General features: G+C 37.7%; 1 protein-coding gene across 1 annotated transcript in view; it reads right to left on the bottom strand.

The window, feature by feature from the left end:
- Positions 1-26189, bottom strand: part of LOC149776043 (uncharacterized) — a 150073-nt gene that overhangs the window by 61919 nt on the left and 61965 nt on the right. Inside the window, exons 2-6 of the mRNA XM_089942150.1 lie at positions 13146-13370; positions 11535-11786; positions 10128-10175; positions 9644-9799; positions 4120-4257 (exon numbers count right to left, since the gene is read on the bottom strand). Coding sequence (XP_089798276.1) covers positions 4120-4257; positions 9644-9799; positions 10128-10175; positions 11535-11786; positions 13146-13370 — 819 coding nt within the window. The remainder of the gene's footprint in view (positions 1-4119; positions 4258-9643; positions 9800-10127; positions 10176-11534; positions 11787-13145; positions 13371-26189) is intronic.

The following is a 26189-nucleotide window of genomic DNA, read 5'->3' as shown; positions in this document are numbered from 1 at the left end:
TACTGCATCAAATTTGGACATTTGACCAATCATGAAACATGTTTGCAAATATTTTACTGCAATGATGTTCAAAAGTACTTTGATAAATTCCTATTATTAAATGAAAATCTACGGTTCTTCCTCTGTATAAAAAATAAACAAGATCATTTAAAAATCCATACTCATGAGAACTGTGGCACACAAATACTACTCTAAAATATTTAACTGAAACATATTTTGAGCAAGAATTCTTAATAGATATTAAATTCCATCAACAACATCAAACTTCTACATCACACATATGAAATTCACTCAGGCATGGCAAAGTATATTTCAAATTTTCCCATGTTTTCTGAGGATTGTATAAACCTTGAATAGCCAAAACTGTTTTATACATGAAGCACAATTTATTTTAAATTTCTATCCATTTCAGTGTATCACATTAAATGCACACAAACAATATCATAAACTGTAGCCCCATCGTATGTACATACAAGAAGAGTTAGTGCCCTTTATTATTGTCATGTCCTATCCACTATGGGCTGCACTGTGCTGAATAAAGCACAAGATTAGATTTTATGACCAATTTAACCAATTAGGTGGTAATCAGGCATACACAGTCATAGGTTTCAAGAAAATTATAGTGTTTCTTGTGGGTTTTAGCAGCTGCCTCACTGTACATTATGTGATGGGATATAAAAACGTGCACTAATGGGAAATTTCTAACGAATATGGATTACAAGAAGCTAGCCATGACCAGCATTTCCAGTGCCTGAATGTTTGGTAAGATGGTAATTTATACGTCAAGATATATCTATATATCAAGTAACCCAAGTCTATGGCTAAGTTTTTGTCAACATAAACAAAGTAACATGAGTCTATGCTGATCACATACCAAGTAACATGAGACTATGGCTGAGTCTATAGTCAACACATACAAAGCAACACAAGTCTAATGCTGACTCTATGATCAACACCTACCAAGTAAGATAAGACTGGTTGAGTCCATGGTCAACGCATAAAGTAACATGAGACTATGGCTGAGTCTACGGTAAACACATGCCAAGTAACATGAGACTATGGCTGAGTCCATGGTCAATGCATACAAGTAACATGTGACTATGACTGAGTCCATGGTCAATACATACCAAGTAACATAAGACTATGACTGAGTCCATGGTCAATGCATACCAAGTAACATGAGACTGGCTGAGTCCATTGTCAACAAATACAAGTAACATGAGACTATGGCACAGTCCATGGTCAACACATACCAAGTAACATGAGACTATGACCGAGTCTATGGTTAACACATACAAGGAACACGAGACTATGGCTGAGTCCATGGTTAACACATACAAGGAACATGAGACTATGGCTGAGTGAATGGTCAACACATACCAAGTATCATGAGACTAAGGTCGAGTCCATGGTCAACACACACAAGTAACATGAAACTATGGCACAATCCATGGTCAACACATACCAAGTAACATGAGACTATGACCGAGTCTATGGTTAACACATACAAGGAACACGAGACTGGATGAGTGAATGGTCAACACATACCAAGTATCATGAATCTAAGGCCGAGTCCATGGTCAACACATACAAGTAACATGAGACTATGGTTGAGTCTATGGTCAATGCATACCAAGTAACATGAGACTATGGTCGAGTCCAATGTTAACACATACAAGCAATATTAGAGTATGGCTGAGTCCATGGTCAACACATACCAAGTAACATGTGACTATGGCTGAGTCTATAATCAACACATACAAGTAACACCAGACTGGCTGAGTCTATGGTCAACACATACCAAGTAACACGAGACTATGGCCGAGTCTATGGTCAACATACCAGTAATATGAAGCTATGGCTGAATCCATGGTCAACTGTATTTGAGAAATTGTTTACATATTAAAAACATCTAGCATGTGGACAGATATAGAGATGAATGGATGCAAGGACATGTGGGAAGATGGATGTACAGACACACAGACACCAATGAAATTGCAATGTGAGCTTTTGTCATGGTTGACTCAATATAAAAGATGGGTGTGTGCTTATGATGGCATGCAGAATGTTATGCTGCATATGATATTTTCAATCATTTGCAAACATCTGGATTACTGCCTATATGGACAGACCGCTCTGGTGGCCTAGTGGTTAGAGTGTCCAACTCGGATGCAGGAGGTCATGGGTTCGATCCCCAGCTGAGTCATACCAAAGACTTACAAAAATGGTACTAACAGCTGCCTCGCTTGGTGCTCAGCATTAAAGGGTTAGTGTTAGCACTGGTCAGCCTGGTGTCAGGATAATGTGACTGGGTGGGACATCATGCTACATGTCTGCGACACGATGCCCCAGTGCAAGGCATCACATCACACTGCAGACATCGTAGCGATATGACTGAAATTTTTTGGAAAGCTACGTTTAAAGAAAATCCAAATCCAAGCCTATATGGATAACAATGTAATGACATTTGGAATAAAATTACATAGCTCCAATTACAATACTGCCAATAAACAAAACCTGATAAAGCCACAATACTGAAACAATATTTATATTCATTCAACGTGAAAATGATATGGGTAGTTTAAAATTTTACCATGAAAGGACACACTCAAAATGAGAGATGCAAGACTCAAATCTTACCCTTGTAAAATTAATCATTATCCGGAGCTCCTAATATTATGCAACATCTAAAAACAGAATCTGCAGTAATTTCCTTCAGTGACATTTTGAAACACAATATTTGAGCTATCACAAGCATAACATTCCTTACTAATGAAATAAAGTTTTTTAAAATTTTCTAATTACTATTAGTTTCCAAATATTTGCCCTATTAATGAATATTAAATACATTTTATTCTATACAGTCAGAACTCAATATTTTTCAGATGTCCAAGCAGTTATTTAGAAATATAATGACAAAGTGGTTTATATCATCAACTAGTTTATTACAAGTCTAATATAACATTTATGCTAGGTACAGTATTATGTTTGACACAGTTAATTTTCTGAATGCCAAATTAATGAATGTCAACATCTATCCCATGCCTTAATAGTGTGATTATCTCAGGAATGATGTGTTCACAGTCCAATGACCTTTGCTTTATCTATGTTAAAAGATTTCAGTTCACAGATGGATACAAATTTTGTAACTTTCAGGAAACAGTTGAAATGGCAAGATTAAAATATGTTATCTTCAAATGTGTGTGTGTGTGTGTGTGTGTGTGTGTGTGTGTGTACACACAAAATATGTTTCAAATGAAAATTTTCCAACCTGTCCTACCACATTCTGTAATAAACAGTTAGAAACAAGAATATATATATTTTTTGACTGTTCTTTTGCAAAAACAATATTAGCCGATATCTCATCACTGCTGAGTGGTAAATTTGGTATGCTTACTTGACATGTTGTTATGAAGTTTAAAAAGACCAGTCTGGTTTAGGAATTTTCAAACAAGTCAAACAATAAAAGCCCATTTTCGCTTAATATCTGGTATCAGTTTATTTCAAAGTACAGACCAGTCCACTAACTAATTAGATGATCAATACAATGAACCTAAAACACAAAGTTTCAAATTAAAGAAACCCATGTTTTCTTGGAAATTGGTAATACAATTTCTATAAATAGAAAACTTGGAAAATACAAGTAGCTCTTACTCTATTCGAAAGCAGCAGTTTTTCTTTTTAGAATAGTCTCAAATTTTTATGATGCGTGGAATTAGAGAGAAGATAATATAAATGACTGACATAAGTTTTAATTGCTTTATTTTTATTTTTCTAATGTATAAGAAAAAAGCAATCCACACAGATGTGAGCATAAGACATAGTTCAGTGAAAAAATAGCTTACTGATAACACCAAAAGCATAATGGATGGCATGTATGCATTTGAGTGAGAGAAGAAAAAATAGGTAACAGGTTTGTGCCAATAATTGGATGTAAACAAAAACACCCACAGGAGTCTCACTGCTCATGCAGGATTCAGGTATAACAGCTGTAAACACTAGGACCCCTCTTCTGGAAGCACTAGAACACCTTCCCCAATCCATGAATTTAAATATCAATCGAAACGTCATAGTATGCAAAACCATAAAACATATGATAACTTTCATCCTGAAACGAACCTTTTCTTGCAGTGCAGTCAATTCTGCATTCTTGTCCTGATTAGCTTTTCCCAACTCCTGTTTGGCTTTTTCCTTTTCCACTGACACCTTCTCCTCCAGTTCAGGTGGAATGTCCTTCCCATCTCTAAGCAACTTCACCTAGTAAAATTAAAAAATTACATAAATTAAAAACCTTAAAACACATAATGTCCTAAAATATTAATAGTGCTAATGACCAAGTTTCAAGTAACCAAACCAGAATGCAATCTCAACTGAATGTTTTGATACTTAAGGGCAAACACACTGCTCACCAAATCAAGCAAATCATCTCCATGAAGAACTTTGCAAAATGTAAATTACTTATTCAACAAAAATAAAAAATGATGGTGTGCAGCTGGAGTTTATTAGCAGATTTATATTTGTAAATGGATCCTGGGTCTCTTCCAGGCCTCAGGGACTTTGACCTTGAGTTAGAACTTACTGAGATCAAGGTAGATACATTATACCAAGAACCCAAGGATGTGACCTCCGAGTAATAACAATGACAATAACTATATGACATCCCTGTCCCATAAACCATATACCCAAACCTGGCATAAAAAGATGAATTCAGACATGTAACTAAAAATTGTTCCCTGAGTTTATTCTTACCTCTGGTGTCTTGACACTAGATGCACAGATTTCTGTGTGGGTGGGATAAAGTGGAGGAGTACAGGGACATGTTTTGCAAACATGCTAGTTAAAAACTAGAAATATGTCCATACAACAAGGATGCCCATGCCAATATGGTACAATTCAACAAATTTTTGTTGAATATGCAATACAAAAGTCAAAATCAAACAATGGTCAAACTCTTGAATTGTGTCAGAAATCATTAAAAATCGTACAATGGTCAAACTCTTGAATTGTGTCAGAAATCATTAAAAATCATACAATGGTCAAACTCTTTAACTGTGTCAGAAATCATTAAAAATCATACAATGGTAAAACTCTTGAATTGTGTCAGAAATCATTAAAAATCATACAATGGTCAAACTCTTGAATTGTGTCAGAAATCATTAAAAATCAAACTTATACCTCGTCTTTATAATATTAAACTTCCTACCAAATTTTGTTTCAATTCATTAAGTTTTTCAACAAAAACAAAATTCATGAATGATGGTCAGGACATGATGGACAGACATGACTAACACTATACTGCTCAGTAAATTTAGCACACTCTGAAAACTCGCCAACATGCTTATTGCACAGACACAGGTGTAGACCCCATATGTTAAGGCAAAATAGGCTGTTATCTGCTTAACATTTTTAAAAACAAAATGTATAAATAAAAGCTATATATATTGCTTGTTAAAATGAATAAATCTACTTTCATGCCAATGAGCACTTCTGTGAGAGCAAAGTTAAGTGCTTCCTCAGCAATAAAGTTGCATCTGATTTGAAAACTTGATACCATAATGATCCTTTTGTTACAATACATGCTAAATAACAGATTTATCTTCTCCGCAGATTACAATACATAATAGACCCTGATATCAAAGTAACATCTGTGTGTAGGGTATGTCTAATTTCGTTTTCAAAAGCACACATCACTGAATCTGCAAAATTTGCAATGATCAATTTAAATCTAACTTTAAGGCTATATTAAAACAAATAATGTGATGTCTTTTCCCTTTCGTTTCATTTGGTATTTTGTCAAATCTGGAAGTAATGTTCTGAAACCGAGCAACTATAATGTACAATGCTTACAAGAACAAACAATATAGGGATGAACTCCATCATCCCATGTGCTATCATAGAGGTTATGGCAACTCACTATCATGATGAATTAACCAGCACAAAATTATTAATGGGTTAACTCATTAACCCCAGTATGCATATTTGCATCTACCATTGGTTTTAAGCAATACTTTACTTTCAAATAAAAGAATGTCAGAATTTTATGTATATTATCAACATATTTGGTATGTGTATACAAATTATCTTATTCGCAAGCAGTGTATTGTGGTCATAAAAAGAGCAATAGAAGCTAGATTACAGTATTGTAATTGAAAGTTAGTAAAAATGCTTAATCAACTACCCTTAACAAGATTTTTTAAAACTTTCTGAAAGTTAACTACAAAATGGCAGATTTCTTAACCCGTTCCATTTACATGAGAGTAAGTGCACATCTTCAGATCATACTGTAATACCCTAATTTATTTGTTGCCAATAAAAACATTACCATAACTAATGACAGACAACAAGATATGGGTGAAATGATACACGTGTGCTGAATATGATACGATTCATGATACACAGCCTGCAATACAATACATATCAATACACATGTGAACTTGGTCTTCCCATCCTTCGAAGATAGGTGGTGCCCTTTCATGTACGTTGACATTCTTGGTTGTATTTTAACTATGCAGACTACAGACAGACATATAGTTATTGTATATTTATATGCAATTCTCATTGATGAGAAGATAACAACAATACTTTCAAACTGACTACCTGGTTGGTTGTAGTCTTATCCAACATTTCAGGCCACTTAATAGTGGCTCCATTTAACTCGTGTCTCAGTTACGCTTTGAAGACATTACAATGTTATCTTCAAAACAGAAGAAATAATGCAATTTCCTTGTGCAAAGAAAATCTAATCTAGAACAAATCCGGACAAAGGAATAAGGTTGAATACCAAGAAAATCTATCAAATTTTATTTCCTGCAGATGCAAAAGACCACTGCAGCCACATGTATTTGTTAGTGAAGAAGGAAAACTACTGACTACACCCAGTCCTATCCTAAAATTTTCTTTTAACTTACACAAGGTGATAAACTTGAGCAGTTTGAAATCTGCCCCATCGCTCATTCTATACTAATTTCATTTATTCCATCAGCACCTTCATTCACTGGTTAAAAATCTCTGCACAAAAAAGATAAATTCCAAATTTGTTTCCCATGTACATTTTAAGAAGAGATGATGACAGGATTTTGTCTCAAGGGAGACCTCCCCTTTTATCAAAGAAAAAAGGAGGGGAGGAAAAAATGGTTATAGGTCAATATTTATCTAAACTTCATCTTTCTTCCTGCAACAATTTCTTACAGCTCTACAGAAATCAACATATTTGACAGATGTCACTTCTAGTTGTATAAGCATTAATCTGTTAATTAATTCTGAGCATACTATGCTCCTATTCTTGTATCAATATTGTTCTATGCTTCTTTCTTAGCTAGCTAGCTTTGTCAGCTTGAACATGTTGGGAAACTGATCTTTGTGACTGTTATGTACAATTTTCCAGAGATCACAGATGTTATCTTTTGGATACATCTGCTCCACTAACATAAACTTAGTTGTTAAATCAAAAGCTCAGCTAGCATGGGTATGTGGGAAAGCCTGCGAGTAGCTTCTCATGGGTCGGTGGTTCTTTCCTGGGTTTTACAGGGTTCTTCCTCCAACAGTTATACTGGCCGCCATGTATAGCCTATCTTGTGCTGAAAAATGGCATTAAACCAAGAACAACAACAACTTTGTAAAATCAGAAGTTTACTGACTATTATGCCAAATTTCTGATCTATTCCATAATGCTGTATAAGGGTATTTAGTCCATCAGTGTTTGTGCAGACAGAGGTATTAAAACAAATATCTTTACTTCTTAATTGCATTTTTAACCCTATTTTATTCAATTTATCTTAACCCTGATATGGATACATGTATATGGTTTTGTAACATATTAAGAAAATGAAAATTGCCATTATACTTTTTAACTGATTGCATTTTAATTAGGCCCAGTATTCTGCTTTGTACACTTAATTCTGAAATGCCACTGAAAGGGTCATGCCATCTATTTTTTGTCCATCTAGCATGTACATCTGACTCGTATTTAACACCATTTCAGGCTTAAAATCACTCACTAGGTGTCTCCATCTCCTTCCCCAGCTATAATAATTTGATATATTTCATAACTGTAAAAATTACTGTCATTGTCACTATCATCAGCAAGTATCTGCCGAACAAAATCATAATGAACCACAACGGGAATCAGACATTTTGGGTTTCCTAGGTAGCTCGTATTTTAAACATGGATTTGTAAAACTTTCTTCATGAATGGTTCAAATTACGCCATCATTTTTATTCCTGGGCACATTGTTCTAATCAAATATAGTTTCACAGCTACTCAATGAAGAATCCAGATGTGGAACAGTTGCTACTCGAACAACTTATGTCGTGACAAAATTGGTTAATTAAAAATTATATACTTTGCCCAGTACATTTTCGTATGTGGAACTTTCAATGAATTTGTGGGAGTTCTCAGGTCTCACTGTTTTCCAAGCATGCAAATTCATAATTTTTTGGCATAATTCACACAATGGCACACCCTGACAGTATCCCCCCTTAAATATTTGACATATGTAATGACTTTCCCGCAGTTCTGAAGTTACATTTGACACTGGTTAAATAGTATTTGTCTCGCTGCTTTTCTCATATTTTCAAAGAGTGAAGTCAGAAAAGAACTTTGACCGTACCAAATTACAGCACTTCTTGAATTCTACAACATGCTATTTAGCACTGTCCCACACATTCCTGACCCACATAATTGCATTTTAAAGCTAAATCTGCAATAAGATCATATTCAGACTTTGCTTTCTATGAATTGTCTATTTTTCCGCCCACTGGTTTATGAAAACAAACACTCTAATAAAGTAATACTTCAAACACACAACGATGTCTGCCATTATTTCCCCATGACAGGTTCATTTACAGTTCCAAACTGATTTTACAGAGAAAAAATGTAACGTGGCAGTTAAAATATTCAGATTACTGATTTTGTTCTTAAATTACAAACTGCTACATACATAATAACGTTTCAGTTTCGAAACACAAGTTTGTATGTTTTTATAATCAAAGGATAACTTGTGGAAATCAGGCAGTGATAGTTGCTAACTTACTTTGGAAAGGGCTCATGGTCAATCAGCTGTTGGAACACATGCCTGTTAATGTGCATGAGTTTCTTGGTACATCTGATATGAACACCAGCTATTTGATGTGTTTGATTCTTGTATTTTGCCTAGAGCAACAACAACACTGGAGCTAATATGGCTAAGGCAAGGAAGCATCTCATAAACTATGGTCACTCAATAAACCCCAACAAACATTACAGGGCTAAGTTGTTTTCGCTTTCCTAACAGAAGAAAATGAGTTTTACATTATTTAGGCAACTTGGTCGTCCACTTCAACTTGTAGCATGACCCCTGTAATTGACTCTTAAATTATAAACACATGAATGAAATGAGTGAGCTTTGTGCATTTTTATATTGTTGATGCTTTTTGTTTTTAAAATCTATAGTGGGGCTGCTGGGGGGGGGATACAGGCACTGCAAATGCTGCACCATACTAAACGTCCACATCCTCAATTTTGTCTATACCAGCATCTCCAAATACTTCTGGTCACAAAAATTACACCAAAAGTGTCCTTTCCGTGAATAATATTCCTATTGCTCACTCCGCAGAAGAAAGATTTCAAACAGGAGCAGTGCAAAGTATAAGCTCCTGAACATACCTGCATCTGAAGAACCTTGATATGCTCTGCCTTCTCCTCCAGCATCATCTCGTAGTTTTGTTCCAAGTCCTTCTTGGCCAACTGGTCCAGTTGTATCTGCTCTTTTAATTCACTAATACGGCGGAATGCTCGGTCCTGAGACTGAGTCAGCGTATTCTGAAATTCCATATAAAATAATCTTTGTATATACAGAACCAAACACATTTCATTTAATACCACCTGAAAACACACTTTTGAATTTTATATTTTCTCCCACCTGCAAAATGGACATTTAAAAACAAAATTTTCTTGTCCAGCAACAAAATAAACTTCAATATAACAGTTATTTCTGTATATAATGGTTTTTCTCCATGACACAGAAACATAATTATCACCTTTCTTTAAATGCAAACTTAATATAAAAACAACAATGATTATTGCCATTTTAAAATGGGATTTGTTTATGGCAAACAGCTGTAATACATATCAAATCAAAACATACTACCTTGAATTTGTCTCTTTCTTGCACCAAATCCTTGTACACTGCAACTAGCTACAATGAAAATTATCAGTATGTCTAGTTTAAGTCAGTCTTCAACACATAATTATTTAATTATACAATATTTTAAATTAATAAAAATGCCATTATATATATATATATATATATATATATATATATATATATTAAAAATGCAATAAACTGACAATGAACAGTGCGAAACTAGTATAGAACTAGCTTGAGCGCTTTTGACTCTTTAATGAGTCTTCTTCAAAGGCAAATACAAAACATAGAAAAGACAAACAAACAAAACAGAAAAATGGTTATGTTTGCAAAACTTTACATGGCCGTTTCTACATATATTAAACCTTTTAACTTACCAGCTTGTTGCTGATACTGGAAATTATTTGTATTGACCTAGAAATTGATGAGCCATAACAACATGTTATTTTATGTAAATTTATGTAAGCACAAATTATATCCCAGATATTTCATTGTTACAGTAGTCATAGGCTATTAAGCAAATTTAGAGAGTTATTTAAAAGAAAATGTGCTGGCTGCAATAGATAATTTTATTTATGCATGGTTGTCTTTTTCTTGGTTCAATGATTTAAGGCAGCATATCCAGTAAGATTCCTTTTCTTTTCTGGTTTAGGAACTCCAGTTGCGGCTGTGGGAAATAGCAATAAGTGTTATATCACTGAAAGTGTTCTGCGACCATGCTTCTGTACAGCTTCTTTGTCATCCAATCAGATATATGAAGGTTGATCTTACTGTGTAGTAGATACTAGTTTTGCTCTGTTCGTTGTCAGTTTATTGCATTTATCTTAATCAATCCCTGACACATGTGATCCCTTGCTGGATCCAGTGCACTTGGAAGGATTGTTATTCACCATATGATTTGTATTCTTTACATATAAGACCAAATCAAGCCCACATCTGCTTCTGTATCAAGACTACATATGAAAATTTGTTCAGTCACCAAATATATAGCATAATGACACCTTTGCAAAAGACAAAAAAATGTCTAATGTGTATAAAATAAATGCATTACAGATCATTAACTCACTAACATGGTAATAATTTTTTGATGATGAATTATTTAATTTTCTATAGCTACTGTCCAATATATTTATCACATTTTCCAACAAACACATAAAATGATGTATCTTCAAGTAATTTGTCTCCTTTTCTCTCTATATCATTATATGTAAACATAGTAAGGTGTATTTTTGCCAGCTAAATTAAAGTAATTTGTCTCCTTTTCTCTCTATATCATTATATGTAAACATAGTAAGATGTATTTTTGCCAGCTAAGTTAAAGGCATATAAGATGCTTTTATTTTAAAAAATGGAAATTTGAAATATTTATTGCAGTTTTAATTTAAGGTTGGTGTAATTCAGTACTCTCACCTCCACAAACTTGGACTTGTACTTCATGGATCTGCGTTGGTATTTCTGAATCATGTGGTACATGTCCTCCTTGCTGACAGCAGCAAGGTCTGTTGATGACTCGTCCATTTCACTCTCAATGTCTGATGGAAGCTGGTAGTGATGAGGCGTGAAACTGACATTGGCAAAGAATGAGCTGTCACTTGTGACAGAGCTAATGGATGATGTCCGCGATCGGGATGCCTTGGGGGTCTCATCTCCAGCCACTGATAACTTCGGATCAAACCAAACAAAATATTTACATAAATGTTATCTATACAGTCTGATTACCTTAATCATGACACATTGGATAAAACTGATTGGAAACAAAATTTTGATTCTTATGTACTCAACTCCAAAATTAGCATGTAAAATAATAAGTCATGTTACATACATGTATGAACATTCATTAATTAGCTCTCCATAACGCAGCTTTTACCAACTGTTTGCAAGGAATGTTCTGGAGTTATTGGGAATGGATCAAAGGGCCATCATTTTTCATCATATATGAAACCATTTGGGAACTTTTTCCAGGACTATACAGCAAAAATTGTGAATTTTTAAAATATTTTTTAAAATCAAGTAAACCATCCTACTGCAGTCACACACCCCACCAATCTCTCCTAAAAGCAGTAACTTTCATTAAGTCAGATGTATAGTGAATGTTTTTTACTGGGAGAATTACAATATTAAATGACTTGCTCCTTAAGTCTTACAGGAGTACTTCCAATGTAATATTTTTTTTAATCAACAAGTCAATATTCTCAGTAGTATATTTGAAGATTATAACAAAACTGGCCAATTCATTACATTTTAGTTACACTGCTGTCACGTTACTAGTCAAACAGGGAAAACAGCCACATTTCATGGCTTTATCACAAAGGGCATAGTAAAAATGCATAAATGAGGTTTCAACCTTTAATCTCATATGGCAACAATTATTGACTGGAAAGGAAAGTGTGATGGGAAACTTACATGACTGAACCATGAAAATGATTTTAAAGACAGGACTTGAATGTGCTTCATGACAGTTTCAAGTTATCAAATACAAAAGGACAACAAGTTTCGTCCCTTTATCTATAAAGTCATTAATAACATAAAGCAGAAAGAAAAGTGCAAAGATTTAAAATATTTAGTTATGACCTTGATCCTGAATATATCCAGTGTGGTATTTGACAAATGATTTTTACATTTTCAAAAAGACTTGATGCCCACTGAACAAAGAGTCTAAGAAAGCTGGCAACCAAGCAAACACATCAGGTTGTACTACAATTGTTTAAGAAATTCCAATTCACTATTCAATATTTTTAAATTCAGCACTAAAGTTCTTTCAAATTATATAATTAGTACCAATATATCTATATTTCATCAAGTCCATATTTTAAATATTTTAATAATAATATAAATATTTTTTTTTAACTATTGCTATTAAAACTGCTTATCAAGTTATGCTTTGAGTAGGTTCCCCCGGCTTCAAGTTTAAGTTGCCCTGATTTAATTAGCAACAGATTTTTCTCTCCTCCTGATAAATGTATCAGGTTGCTCTCAAATGGCTTAAAATCATTAAAACATCAAGGGAAGAAAAAAACATACCGAGCTATGGTTTGAATCCTGTAATGGTATGTCAATAAGCTGAGCTACAGGAATAACAGCAGCCTCGAAGGTTGCGGCTCCCTCTGGTATATGGGAATTGCTATTTTTGTCAGCTCCACCTTTCGATGCTTCTGATTTTTGGGGTGTACTTTCAGCCACTGGCTTTCCTGGTACAATCTCTTCCGATGATTTGTCACCATCACCTTTAGATGGAGATTCTACAAGCTGACAATAAAAACAAATATTGTTTTAATACTTGCCTCAAGAATACAGTACATATGATAGTGCTCAAGTCTAAGAAATATTTCTAAGAAAAGAGATAATGAAAAGGCAGCACGTTTGTGGCCGGGCACTTATATTAAAGGATCGGTCATTTTGGCAATCAAAAGGCAAATCCCTAACCTAACTAACCATGACTACAAAAATTTGTTGATGGAGAACTTGATTTTCATGTAAGAAGCCCAATTTTATGGCTGATGTCAAGTACTTTTCATCATCTTTAGACTGATATTAAGAATGGAAGACTGACAATACCTGAAGATATAAACTTTTGCAGATTAGTATTTACAGAACTACATTCAGTGAAAGAAGAGAGGCAAATATTTAAATGTAAAGAAGTAGATAAGTCATTTCCAGCATGTATTTGAGAAATGTTTTGGAATTATTTACAATTTCAACCACAACTTTACTTTCAACATGGAAAGTTTTATAGCCATCACTTGACAGGTATGCATTTAATGATTGTCAGTCTGGGACTAGGCAGGCCTACAACATAAGACTAGACACAAAACTCTATTTTTGTTCTATAGCATGTTATGATGGTGACTAACAATGTAATGAATATCACACACAACTGGCAACCAATAACAACGCTTTTCTACAAAGTAATGTTTTTGTTAGACTTTACTTTCCCTGATGTCTTTGTCTTTTCTCTAATAAATTCAAATTTTCACAAAAGAAACTGACCTCTTTTCAAGTTTCATTGGCCTACATTTCAGTTGGCTAGAAAGCGATGAAAGCCGGGAATGCCGAAATCGGGTTAAGTTGAAATACTGTTCTTTAACAAAACAAATACAAATATATTATGCCTATTGGAACTGTAATCAATGTTTCTTTTCATTCAAGAAACATCCCCCAGATGAACCTACTTAAACATACGCTGACTACCGTCGCATTGCAACTAATTCAAATGTATGTCAATGGATCATGAAAATGCATTCATTTGCTAGTGTCATATTTTCATTCCGCCAGAATACAGACAGCACTGTAAATATATTAATTACACATAAATTAGTGGAAGAGTGTCGATATAGGCTGATATTCCTGAAACTACTTGTTCCAATGTCAACCAACATCGGAACACATTATACAAGCCCATTATTTGGATAGTAAGACATAGCACTAAAACAAACCTACCATATGCTGTGTCTTACATTGTTGAACTAGGAACCTGGGTTGACTGTAAAAAGGCCATTTTGGCTGCCCCTGTTACATAGTATAATGCTGTTTGCCGCATGCATTATATGCAAGGCCCAAAATGTATGAAATATGTAACGTTAATGTTGCATCTTACTTTGTCTTCATGGAACACAATAATTACAATGCAATAGCTCAATATTATCTAAATGCCATGATCTTATGTGTGTAAAATAAAATACTAAATTGCCTATTTTCTCTCTCATACATTACTTTTCCATAAAACACATTGCACCTGCATATTTAGTTTTGTTTCAAGTTAATACTGTACAGCTTTTCACTTTTAACGCAATGGACATGATATTCGGCTATACCACACTCACCCACCATGTTAAGCTTATCTTCATTACCAATAACCCTTAAACTAGAAGATAAAATGTTTTGAATTAATAAACATCGCTGCGAAAAGAAAGGAAGTGAGAGATTAGGTTTGACAATGCCGTGAAACAGATAGCGGTATTCAACAGTGGCAACGCTTGCCTTTGCTGCAGTAGCTATGGCCCCTTTGAGGGGCGACTGAGCAACGCCTTGTTCAAGCTTCTTTTTCAGGCTTTTGAACATCTTATATAGCTAATGGTTTTATCTCGCACCCTGCCCCCTACATTTATTCATCGTCTGTTTACAGGTGCAACATTCGTCTGCGCGTGCTTGACACGTAAACCGGGAAGTGGACATAATGCCAAGTTAGAATTACAATAAGAAACTAGAAGCGGAATGTGCTTTCTATACTTTCAACCCAAAGAAAAAAGAAAAACAACAAGAAGAAAAACAGAAACAGAAGAAAAAAGTATGGCCTGGTTTCAAAGCGCCTGAAAAAAATGTGATTCACACTATCATATCTTTCATGTTAATTTAAACAAAAGTTTTCATCTAGGTTAACTTTTGGCTGATACCTGCAAATGTCTAATGCCTTGTTTGTATATTTCCGTTGATAGGCTATTGCATCACTTCAACAATTTATAGCAGGGACGTAAAAAATACGTATTGTTGTTGCTACTACTGTTAATGTTGGTGCTGTCATTGCTGTTCCTGCTCTTGGTATTGTCATTTACGTTTTATTATAACTGATTAGTACAGTGAAATCTTGTGCTTGGCATGCAGCAGTAGTATATGGGGGCTATTTAGAGTCAATGAAAATATCAGTCAAAAAGGTCGTTGGGCCGTTTAGGGTCTAAGGGAAATTTAATATGGGGCAAAACCTTAGGGTTGTATGGGGTAAATGGAAGTCCCAGTCAAAAAGGTGTCCCGGGGTCTATGGGAATTTAACTTGGGTAGGCATGTATAAGAACAATGGGAACGGTACCTGGGGAATGGAACATGGGTAACGTCATGGTGTTTATAGGGTCAAAACTATTTATAGGATGAAATGCATTTGTAGGTACAAAGGCTGATGGGGACAAACATAGACATACAGAAACAAACAAATACACATCAAAACAAAGAAGATGGAAACACACAGAAAAGAGGACAATTGTTCTAAAGAAAGTCTCACAGATAGAACAGAGACTCGAACAAGAAAAGTCTATTGTATGGGTACAAAACATTTATTTAAGTATATATTTATGGGCTCTCTAACCCGTGTTATGGTCTAAGCACTATCCATTTAATACATACACATCTGAACATGAAATAAACCTATTTACGAGTTATTTAGTTCTTGGTTCTAGTAAACTACTTTTTAAAATTAAAGTTCAAGCCTTTCTAAAAGCCACTTAATATACAACGTATTTACATTAAACGTTCATTTATAATAAAAAAACTATATAAAAAAACAAGCAACAAACAATCAAATAGGACAAACTTCGTGTTTCTCTCTATATCAGTCACACACGTTGTTTAAAATCTGGTCAGCTACCAATTGTGTCCCAGCATAGATATTTCCCATCCCGTACTCCCTTTCATTCATAAATCTGCTGTTATGTCCATCTTGCTAGGTACAATTATCGATAAGCAGATCAAGTGCAGTCATCGTCTTCTTCCCATGAGGTACAACGTTTGACATATGAATGGTCACCTTTCCATGACTGATATCAAAATTTTCTCTCATCGTCTGCACGTCTTCAATAGCAGTAGTGAATGGGGGCACCCTACCGACAATGGGAATTACCATTAAAAACACCCCTGGGGCACTCTACCGACAATGGAAATTTAACATGGCGAAAAATCGTGGGGCACTCTACCGACAAGGGGATTTAACATGGGAATAAATCGTGGGTCACTCTACCGACAAGGGGAATTTAACATGGGGAATCGAGTTTGGGCTTGTTTAGGGACAAGGGGAATTTAACATGGGATTTTTTTAAATTTTAAAAAAATTTTTTTTAAAAAAGGGGTAGGCAATTCAAAAGGCTATCTCTTTTCGAGAAATATGGCTGGCCCTGAAAAGGGCCTTTGGGTTTTCTTCTTCTTCTTCTTCTAATTTCTTCTTTTCCTCCACCAAGTTCTTATTTTATCTCCTACACTCTTCTTCTCTTTCTTTTTTTTCTTCTCCTCTTCTTTCTTCTTCTCTTCCTCCTCTTCTTTCTTCCTCTTTTCATTTTCTTCTTCTTTTTCAATTTTTTCATTCCATTCTCTCATCCTTATCCTTTCCTCTTCATCCTCCTTTTCCTCCTTGATTTCTTTCAACAGATCACTAATGATTACCTTCATTTTTCTTAAATTATTTATCTCCATCTTCACTCTATGGGGACTATATGAGTAGTGATCCTCGTTTAGGTTAACCAACATTTGCTCAAACATTCCTAAATTGTCCATGACGTTTTGCAATTTTTCCATTTTGTTAAGGTGGTTTGACGCCATCTTCTTTGTATTCTTTGCAGAATGGTTTGAACAACTAATACTGTGGGTTCTTATACGAAAAGCGCGAACGTGAAGGAAAACATCCCCCTAAAAACATAAAATTCATCTTGCCTAGATGATGACCCAACATCGTGCGTACGTGAAGGAAAACATCCCCCTACTTTCTCATTTCATTTAATATAACCCTAACTATACTCTCCACATTTGCTAAAAAACCCATAATCTACTATTCACACAAACATACCTGAGTTCTTACAAACACAAACACACAAACACATACCCTCACAATATCTTAAGAAAGAGTTAGTGTTTATTTTCTCACTACTCTACCTACACACATTGGCAAATTAATAGTTATTTCTTTCTAGAGTATTGGTTAGCCCTGAAAAGGGCTGTTTTGTTTGGAACTTCATGGACACCTGGTTAATGGTGGCACCTTCCAGGCCTGGCACCACATACACATCTTATCCCCCAGTTACTTTTTACCTTTTGGGGGGAGAGAGCAGAGGCAGGATATGTCGCTTCAGAATCCCAATTTTCACTCTCTGGGATTCTGAAATTTTTTCTTCTCTCCTTTTCCTCCTCCTCTTCTTTATATCTTCTCTCCTCCTCTTCTTTTTTTCTTCTTTCCTCCTCTCTTATCCTTCCCTCCTCGACAATGGCTTCAGCGGCCAGTTCATTTAATATGCGCCTGGCATATTCCAGATGCACATGAAGCTCCAACAGTTTCTCAAGTCTCGTGTTCATTTTTTGGTGTTGATCAATCAACAAGGGTAGCTGGACTGCCGAACGAGTTTCAATTTATACTGAAAGCGCGTACGTGAAGGAAAACATCCCCTAATAACATAAAATTGATCTTACCTAGATCATGACCAAAAAAAAAAAAAAAAACAACAGCGCGGACCTAAAAGAAACACTCACTCACTTTTTATGCTACCCATTACTATTTAAAATTTTTTATAAATCACTTCAATAGACTATCCACATACGCAAAGCAATTCAATCTAACTCCAAATATACACCTCAAACACCAAAAAAACATCAATTTAATCTACTATCCATACCAACTTACTTAACCACTTACTAACACACAAACACATACACTTCCACTATTAATAAAGAGTTAGTGTTTATTTTCACACTACTCTACCTACACACATTGGCAAATTAATAGTTATTTCTTTTCTAGAGTATTGGGTAGCCCTGAAAAGGGCTGTTTTTTGTTTTGCTATGGCATTCTTTTTTTAGTTTCTAAGAATGCGATGTCCTCTGAGGATAGACTTTCTGGCGATAGGTCTGCTTCTTCGGAAAGAGAAGAAGAATTCTTTGGTGTCGATACGACAATCGACAAAGCCTCTGTCAGCTTCAGGTTGTTGTTGCTGCTGCTGTTGTTGCTGATGCTGTTGTTGTTGCTGCTGTTGCTGCTGTCTCTGAAGTCTGTACTTCTCTGTCCATTCTTCTTTCTCCCTGTTCATTTCTTCTCGGAAGAGCTCTTCTATCAGGTCTTCAGTGATTTTTAACATTCTCACATTCTCTATTTCTTCTGGCTTCGGTATCAAACTGTGTCTGACCCTATGCAAATTCACGTAGGCTTCGTTGAGCTTAGCTAGTTTGGAGCACATCTTCTTAGGAGGATGAGTCGACAATGGATGGCTAGACTGGGAACAACCCGGTTCTTAAAGTGAAAGCGCGGACGTGAAGGAAAACATCCCCCACACGGTTTTCGAGCCGCAACGTTCATGAGAGGGATAGTAAGAAATGAAAGAGCATCAATCTAACATTCTTATAGCTAAACAAAAGACAAAGGCATTTTTTTCTAAACACAACATTTTTTATTCAAAAATCACTTAACACTAAACAACAACATTTTTAACAATAATCCAACATGATAACATCTAACAATTTTTTTCAAATCACAAACATTTTTTCTTCAAATACAATCTACTTTAAACAAGGCTGACAACGTTGTGAATGAAATTGTGATTTCCACTGTTGGAAATCATTAGGCCATTGATGGACACTACGTTTCCTAGCTTGAGACAAAAGATAAGCATAATGGTCACAAAACCATCGATCTACTTTCACATCGTTTCTAGCAGAAGAACGAGGATCAAAATGAGTCACTAAATGTTCTAAGGAATAGCCCAGGCTGCGATGATGCAGAAAATACACACAGTACTGTCCACACACCAAGGAATCTGTGCCTTGTAATTTCACGTTATTGAATCGGGTGGTTTGAGCATTTCTTCTCATAAAGTCGATGATATCGTCTTCCAAAGGGGGCAATCCGTACGAATCGAAATATTCCACACATCCTTCTTGAGGAAAGTAGACGGCTACCCAGTGGGTTCCTGGGAGATGACTGTCGTCCGTGTTGATCACGTAAGCTTGATGGTCTTTAGGTTTGCGATGAGGGAGTTCATCTTTAGCACAGACGACAGGATTCCAAGAAGACGTATACGAACTTTGGTTCAAAAGGTAATAAAGTTCCCAGGTATCCATTGTTTTGTGTGTTTTTTTTCTTCTTCACAGGTAATAATAAGTCGTCAATTCGATCCTGACTTTTTGCTTGAAAATGTCTGACGAATAAACGGTTATTCGTTCTGTTTCCTCACTCTGATTCAGGAGAGTTTCGATACGATGGATCTCTTGAGTGGTTAATGGTGGACAAGAATGTTCACGCAAGTCTTTATACCACTGGTGCAACACGTCTTTGTTCGAGATGAGACTCCAAGCTTCGTCCAGATACTCGTCCAATTTTTCTTCTTGACTTAACATCAGGCATTTATCGTGTTGAATTTGACTGGGATGATCGTTTTGACATCCATAACAATTTTTCTTGATCAATTCCGTCATTTTGTCGACCAAGTGTTTGGCAAAACAGGAGACTAAATGGGCTTCTTGTTCTGGCCATCTCGACTTCATCATGATTACTTCTTCTTTTTCCAGGGTCTCCTCACATTTCATGTCCAAAGTTTCTCCACTAGGTAAAGAGGGATAACAGTCTTCCATGGTTTCTAGTAATCTAGAATGACTTCTCTCAAACTGTTGATTTCTATGGTATTATCAAATTCTGCATACAGGATGACGTTCACTGTATCGTCCAGTGGCTTTGCAAACTGAAGTTCCACACGAATCTGGCCTGATTTTATAGGGTGGAAATGTCCCTCGTCGCTGCCCTGGTCTGGAGTGAAATCGAAAGCCCACAAAGCATAGCCTCCTGCATAATCGTCGTACGTAATGCCGTGACTGGTGTTGGTTCCTAACTGGCCCGTGGCTTCGTACAAGGACAAGTACGATCTCAAGTAATTGTTCTTGGCAAAGTCGGGTTCGAAAGGTCTGGTACACAAGGTCTTGCCATCACGACTGACTTCGATTTTCTTCACGTTGAAGTGCTGAAAGTTGAAAGGATTTTTACCGAAGGTTCCGTTGAAGGTTGAATTCTCGACCATGCCAAGGATTAAACGTTTGGGTAACTGTCCTTGAAATAGATGATCTTCGATCATGGAATGATGGTTAGCTGGAATGGTGAACGTTTTCACTTCCACACGTCGTATGGGATACTTGGCGGTTGTTCTGCTCAATGTTTGACTGATGTCGTTACCTACTTTGGGTAACACTTCCACGCGTCGTACGTAGAGTTTGGCCTCTTCGATTTTGCTTTTAGGAGCCTTAGTAGCATCAGCCAACAAATGGAAAGCGGTACTGCTTCGATTCAGTCTGAGGCGGACATTGACCCCGTTCAGCAAATACTTCTCTTGCAACCACATGTCCAAATGCAAACGATCCATCAGTTCTAAACTCCTCTTGTCTAAGATTTTGATTTCTCTTTGCTCAAAGCCACTATTGGTTCCATCTACAAGGTCGAACTTGCCCGCTTCGTCAGGTTCCCACAGCACACAGGCATTGAGATGGGTATCCTTGGCATCTATTCCGTACGTCAAGAGATTTTCCAGGTAGGCACGGTAAGGGTAAGTATCCATGCTGCTGCTGACCAGTTTGTTATTCAAGTACAAGTCCACTGAGCTGAACAAGGAATGCATGAAATTGTTGACGGGAGCTATATTCTCAGTGTCATCTATTCCACCATCATCCTTATCTAGAACTTTGACTTTCAAGTACAAGTAACTGCTATTCAGATCGATGTAATCTTCGGGCTGTCCTTTGATTTCAAACTCGATGGGAGCGGAATCGGTCAATGAGGAGACGGGGTGAAATTCCACCCACTGAGATTCTTGCATGGTCATCATGGTGGGGGGCATGGTAAACAGATCCAGTTCCGTTTTGGAACAAGCGCAAGACTCTCGGTGCATCATTTTGTTCTGTTCTTTCTCAATAATCGAAAACGTCTAAGTCTCGAACGGTTCTTCTTTTCTTGGCCTTTCTCGCTTGAAGTCTGGTGAAAGGGTGTTTTCTTCGTCGTCTCTTTCTGCCTTGTCCTTGCTGAATGCCTGACTCGGTAGCGTGCAGGGCATTTATAGGTGTGTCTCGTCGACCTAAAATGTCTTTGCCCGTTTGCAGCAAGACATTTTTGCCAGCCCTCATGAAGGCTTCTTTAGGGTTTTGTTTGTCGATGATGACATTTTGGAGAAATTCTTTGCCTTGCGTCAGTGCCGCATCTTTCAAGGCGTGCAATCCGCGTGTCACCATCGGTTTCAACACCGGGGCCACCGAACGAAAGGCCGATTTTAACATGTCTCCTAAACCGTGTCCTCGCTGTCGAGCAACCCCTCAGTACACTGGATACATGACTTACTTACGAGTCGTGAGAGAACCGTTTTCGAAAATGGAGTTTCACCGTGACTTTTCCTTTGGTGAATGGAATATTTTGTCCCAAATCTCCTTTTATAGTAATGTTGACCGTGTCCAAATACGACTTGCTGACCGGCAAATAGTGAGGATGGACAAATTCGCGGTGGACGTGGTAAGTGTTTCCACCTTCCTCGTCAGCGTTCGCAGCAGAATCCACTTTGAAAGGAATGACACGCAGTAACGGTACGGAGGTGTGTCCCACCACGTTGTACTCCACCACATCGGAATACACGAACATCAAATTCAGTCCTTGATTCAGTTCTACTGGGGTACGAAATAACTTGCTAAAAGACTCGTTGTCGTAAACGATGGGTAATTCGTTGTTCTTGAGTATGATCGTTCTCATGTTCATGTCTCCGCCCAACATGTCATACAATTCAGGACAAAATAAAATGGACAGGGTTTTACTCCGCTCAAATTTCATCGAGAAGCGACGAGCTACTTTGTGGTACTCCATGGTGACACTTTTGGTGTTGACAATGTCAAAAGCTTTCCCAAACACGCCATTAAACTTGGCAGCTATGGTGTTGACCAAATGTTGACCACTGAAATAATAGCCTGGGAGAATGGACAAGTGGTAGGTCCACCTTTGAGTTTTCTCATTATAGGTTCTATTGTCATATATGGCTTTTTTTATTCAATTCCTGTTGCAATTGCTCGTCATGAACTTCCACATGAAAAAAATTTTGATTGGGAAGGACATTGAGGACTTGGGTCGGGTGAATCATTTCTACTAAAGCCACTTCCCAATGGGCTTCGTGATCTAAGGGGATGGCTTGAGGTAATTTGGCCGTGTAACAGCACAACGTGTTGTTGGGAAACACCTCCATGGAACTGTCACTGGGTAAGGTTAAGTAAAATTGGTTTTGGTGACTCATAATTCTAGAGTTCTGTGGCTGTCCGAGGGGATATTACTGGACGTCAGAGGCGTGTCTCCACCCAAAATGGGGTTCTGGTTGTGGTTGTGACTGACACTGGCACTGGACACAAGGTTCCCGGGGTTCCCGTTCGAGGAGAATTTCAGGGAGGGATTGGGAAGCAGGTAACCGATGCAACTGCTCAATAAAATGGTCCACAATTGTTTGTCTCCTTGTTGCAAACTCAAATTGGCAATGGCTGCCCCGATGACACAATACACCACGAAGATTTGGCAGAAAAAGACGATTTGCGTTTTAGGCACACGTTCTCCACACCACACCCACAAGGGTTGTTTTTGTAAATCTTGCACAGAAGAACTTGGGGAAGAAGGAGTGGTCGACGTAGCTGCGTCTGATGTGTGAAAGGGCATGATGGTCACTTCTTCTTTTTATAGTCGATGACTTGCGAAGCGTCGATCCAAGAATCGAAACTGGGTGGATATCCTTTCCAACGTACTTTGACTTCTTTGACACGTCGTTTGCCCACTTTACGGGTTCTGCGTTCGAGAATGCTTTCGATGTCGTACACGTCGTCTTCTTTTTTGGTCACACGTTGTAACTCGGGCAAATAAAACGTTCTTTTGAGTACTTCTCCGTTCATGTCTTCCAATTTATAGACGGCAGGATGACGGCCATGTACTCGTCCAGTGACGCGAAACAGTTCGGTCGTCCAGTTAGGTAAGTAACCTTTGTCGAAAGTGCGTTTGGTTTTGCCAATGCGTACCCAATCTCCTACGGTCAACTCTCCACTTTTCTTGGGGACAGCCCTCGTCGGGGACGTACCGAACAGGCGCTCGAACACCAGCACTTCGTTGTCGGGAGTCACGTCTTGCGGGGCACGTCCGATGCTTCGATGGTAAGATTGGTTGTACGCTTGCACCAGGTGCGGTAAGATGTCGATGTACTTCAGAGTGTGGTGATGCGTAAAATATTTCCACATGCGTTCTTTCAAAGTACGTTGAAAACGTTCCACGATGCTGGCTTTGGTTTCGGGATTCTCGGTGGTAAAAAAATGAATGTCACGTTTCTTTAATTCTTTTTGGAAAGCTTGGTTCAGAAATTCGGTGCCTTTGTCCGTTTGCCATCGAAGAGGGCGACGACCGCTTTGTTTCAACACCCGTTGCAGGGCTCGCACTAACTCGCTGCTCGATTTGGAAGTCAAAGGCACGACCCAGGCAAATTTGGAAAAGACGTCGATGACACAAAACAAATATTTGTAGCCGCGATTGTAGCTGGCCAAATGAGAGACATCGGCTAAATCGGCTTGCCATTGATGATCGATGCCTTCCACTCGGGTGCGACTTCTGGCAAACTTACGTCGAATGGGTTTGTGTAAAGTGTAGGTAGCTTGTTCTTGTAACCATCGTTGCACTTGAGGTAAACGGAGACTTTTCAGTCGAGTTTTGGCAGCACGATACAATTTTTGAACTCCTGCGTAACCTGCAGGATGTGAGGGATCGTAGTAAATGCTGGCTAAGACTTTTTCCATTTTTGTGTTAATAAGGCACCCACTCTTGGAAGAGGCTACTCTTTTTCTCTTGGGGTATTTTCTTGGATTGCAAGGCTTTGCGTGTGCGACCGGCAATAGGTGTCGAAGAGGAGGATGTCTGAGCAGGGGATATCGGTTCTTGTTTCACTTCTGTCTTCACTTTCTTTTTCTCTTGTGATGAAGAAGGGGTGGCCATCATCTTTTTAATCCATCCAATTCTGGAGGTAGGTGGTGTTGTTAACTTGCGTACTTTTTCTGGTGGAGTTTGAAACCCTTCTTCTTCTTCTTCTTTTCCTTTTTCTTTCTTGACCACTGGTACCGGTACTGGTACTGGTACTGGTGATGGTGCTGAACTTTTCATCAAGGTCTTAAAATCTTTCAAAGTGGGTAGAGCTGTTTCGTCTAAAGCTTTCTGGTGAAAGAGTTGCAGTCGTTGCAAGAGTTGACCGTACTTTTGCGATTTTTCTGTTTCGGACAAATCTTGGCGATCCATCAAGGACTGCAATTCGTGTTGTAACTGGGACATCTCGCTCAAATTGGGATTGGGAGGTAAATGCGGGGTGCGTTGTTCTTGCCACCGATGGTATTCCATCCATCGTTTGTAAGGCACTAAAGCTAGTTTTCGTCCTTCCATGGGGTTGTCAGCGGTCGATTCTGAGATCTTGGGACTTCCGAAGGCCTTTTTATCTTGCTCCCATCAGTCCTCCCAACATGGTTCCCAAGACTCCTTTCAGTATGGGGCCTAACAAGAGAGGTAAAATGCCTCCACGTTGGACCAACATCTTCTTCTTTTGACGAATGGGAATTTTCTTTTGAACCATTTGGCGAAGAACGTGACGATGTTTGCTCAAGCATTGTTTCTGGTGTTTGGACAAAGGGATCGTGCCTTTCAAAACGTTCAAACAACATTCGCACACGGTATCGATGACCTCTTTGGAGGCCGTTTGAATGAGTTTTTTTCGTAGGGGTGGAGAAGCTTTGGACAGGACAGATAACAGGTCCCCATGTTTGGCTAAACGTGGTGGTAGTCCTTTCCTTTTCTTTCCTTGGGGTTTTCTGGAGGGTGACATCTTTGAGTCTTTAGGAGCACCTAAAAACACTGATACCCTACTCGGTCACAGGCCTTTTTTATACTGGAACGCGTCGCCACTGATTGTCTTTACGTTTTATCAGTTTGAGGACAGGCATGACACGTCGTGCAGGGGTACGTAACGGACTAAATCGAGCCAGTTCTTGCTTGGACAAATCCAGTAAACTTTGTAACATGCCCGATCTTTCTTGAACTTTGATTTTGGGAGAAGGTACTTTGTGAGTAGCAGCCACTGCCACTAAATGGGAAGGTCCTGCCACTGGGGAAGTTCTTTTGGGGGTCATCAACGGAGAAGTTCTTGGTGTGATCAACGTCTCCAAGTACTCTTCAGTTCCTGGTGACATCAACGGAGAAGTGGACAAACGTGAGGCTGCCGGAGACGCTGTGGCAGGTCGTGGCTTGCGAGTGTAAGGTTGCGTCCTGGCCGAAGTGCCTCTCTTGCGACTAGTTTTCTTCTGTGG

The sequence above is a fragment of the Sinohyriopsis cumingii genome, chromosome 18 (assembly GCF_028554795.1).
Source record: "Sinohyriopsis cumingii isolate HCF-2022 chromosome 18, ASM2855479v2, whole genome shotgun sequence".
Taxonomy (NCBI): Eukaryota; Metazoa; Mollusca; class Bivalvia; order Unionida; family Unionidae; genus Sinohyriopsis; species Sinohyriopsis cumingii.
Note: the sequence above shows the minus strand (reverse complement) of the source record. Positions and strands in the feature narration are given on the sequence as shown.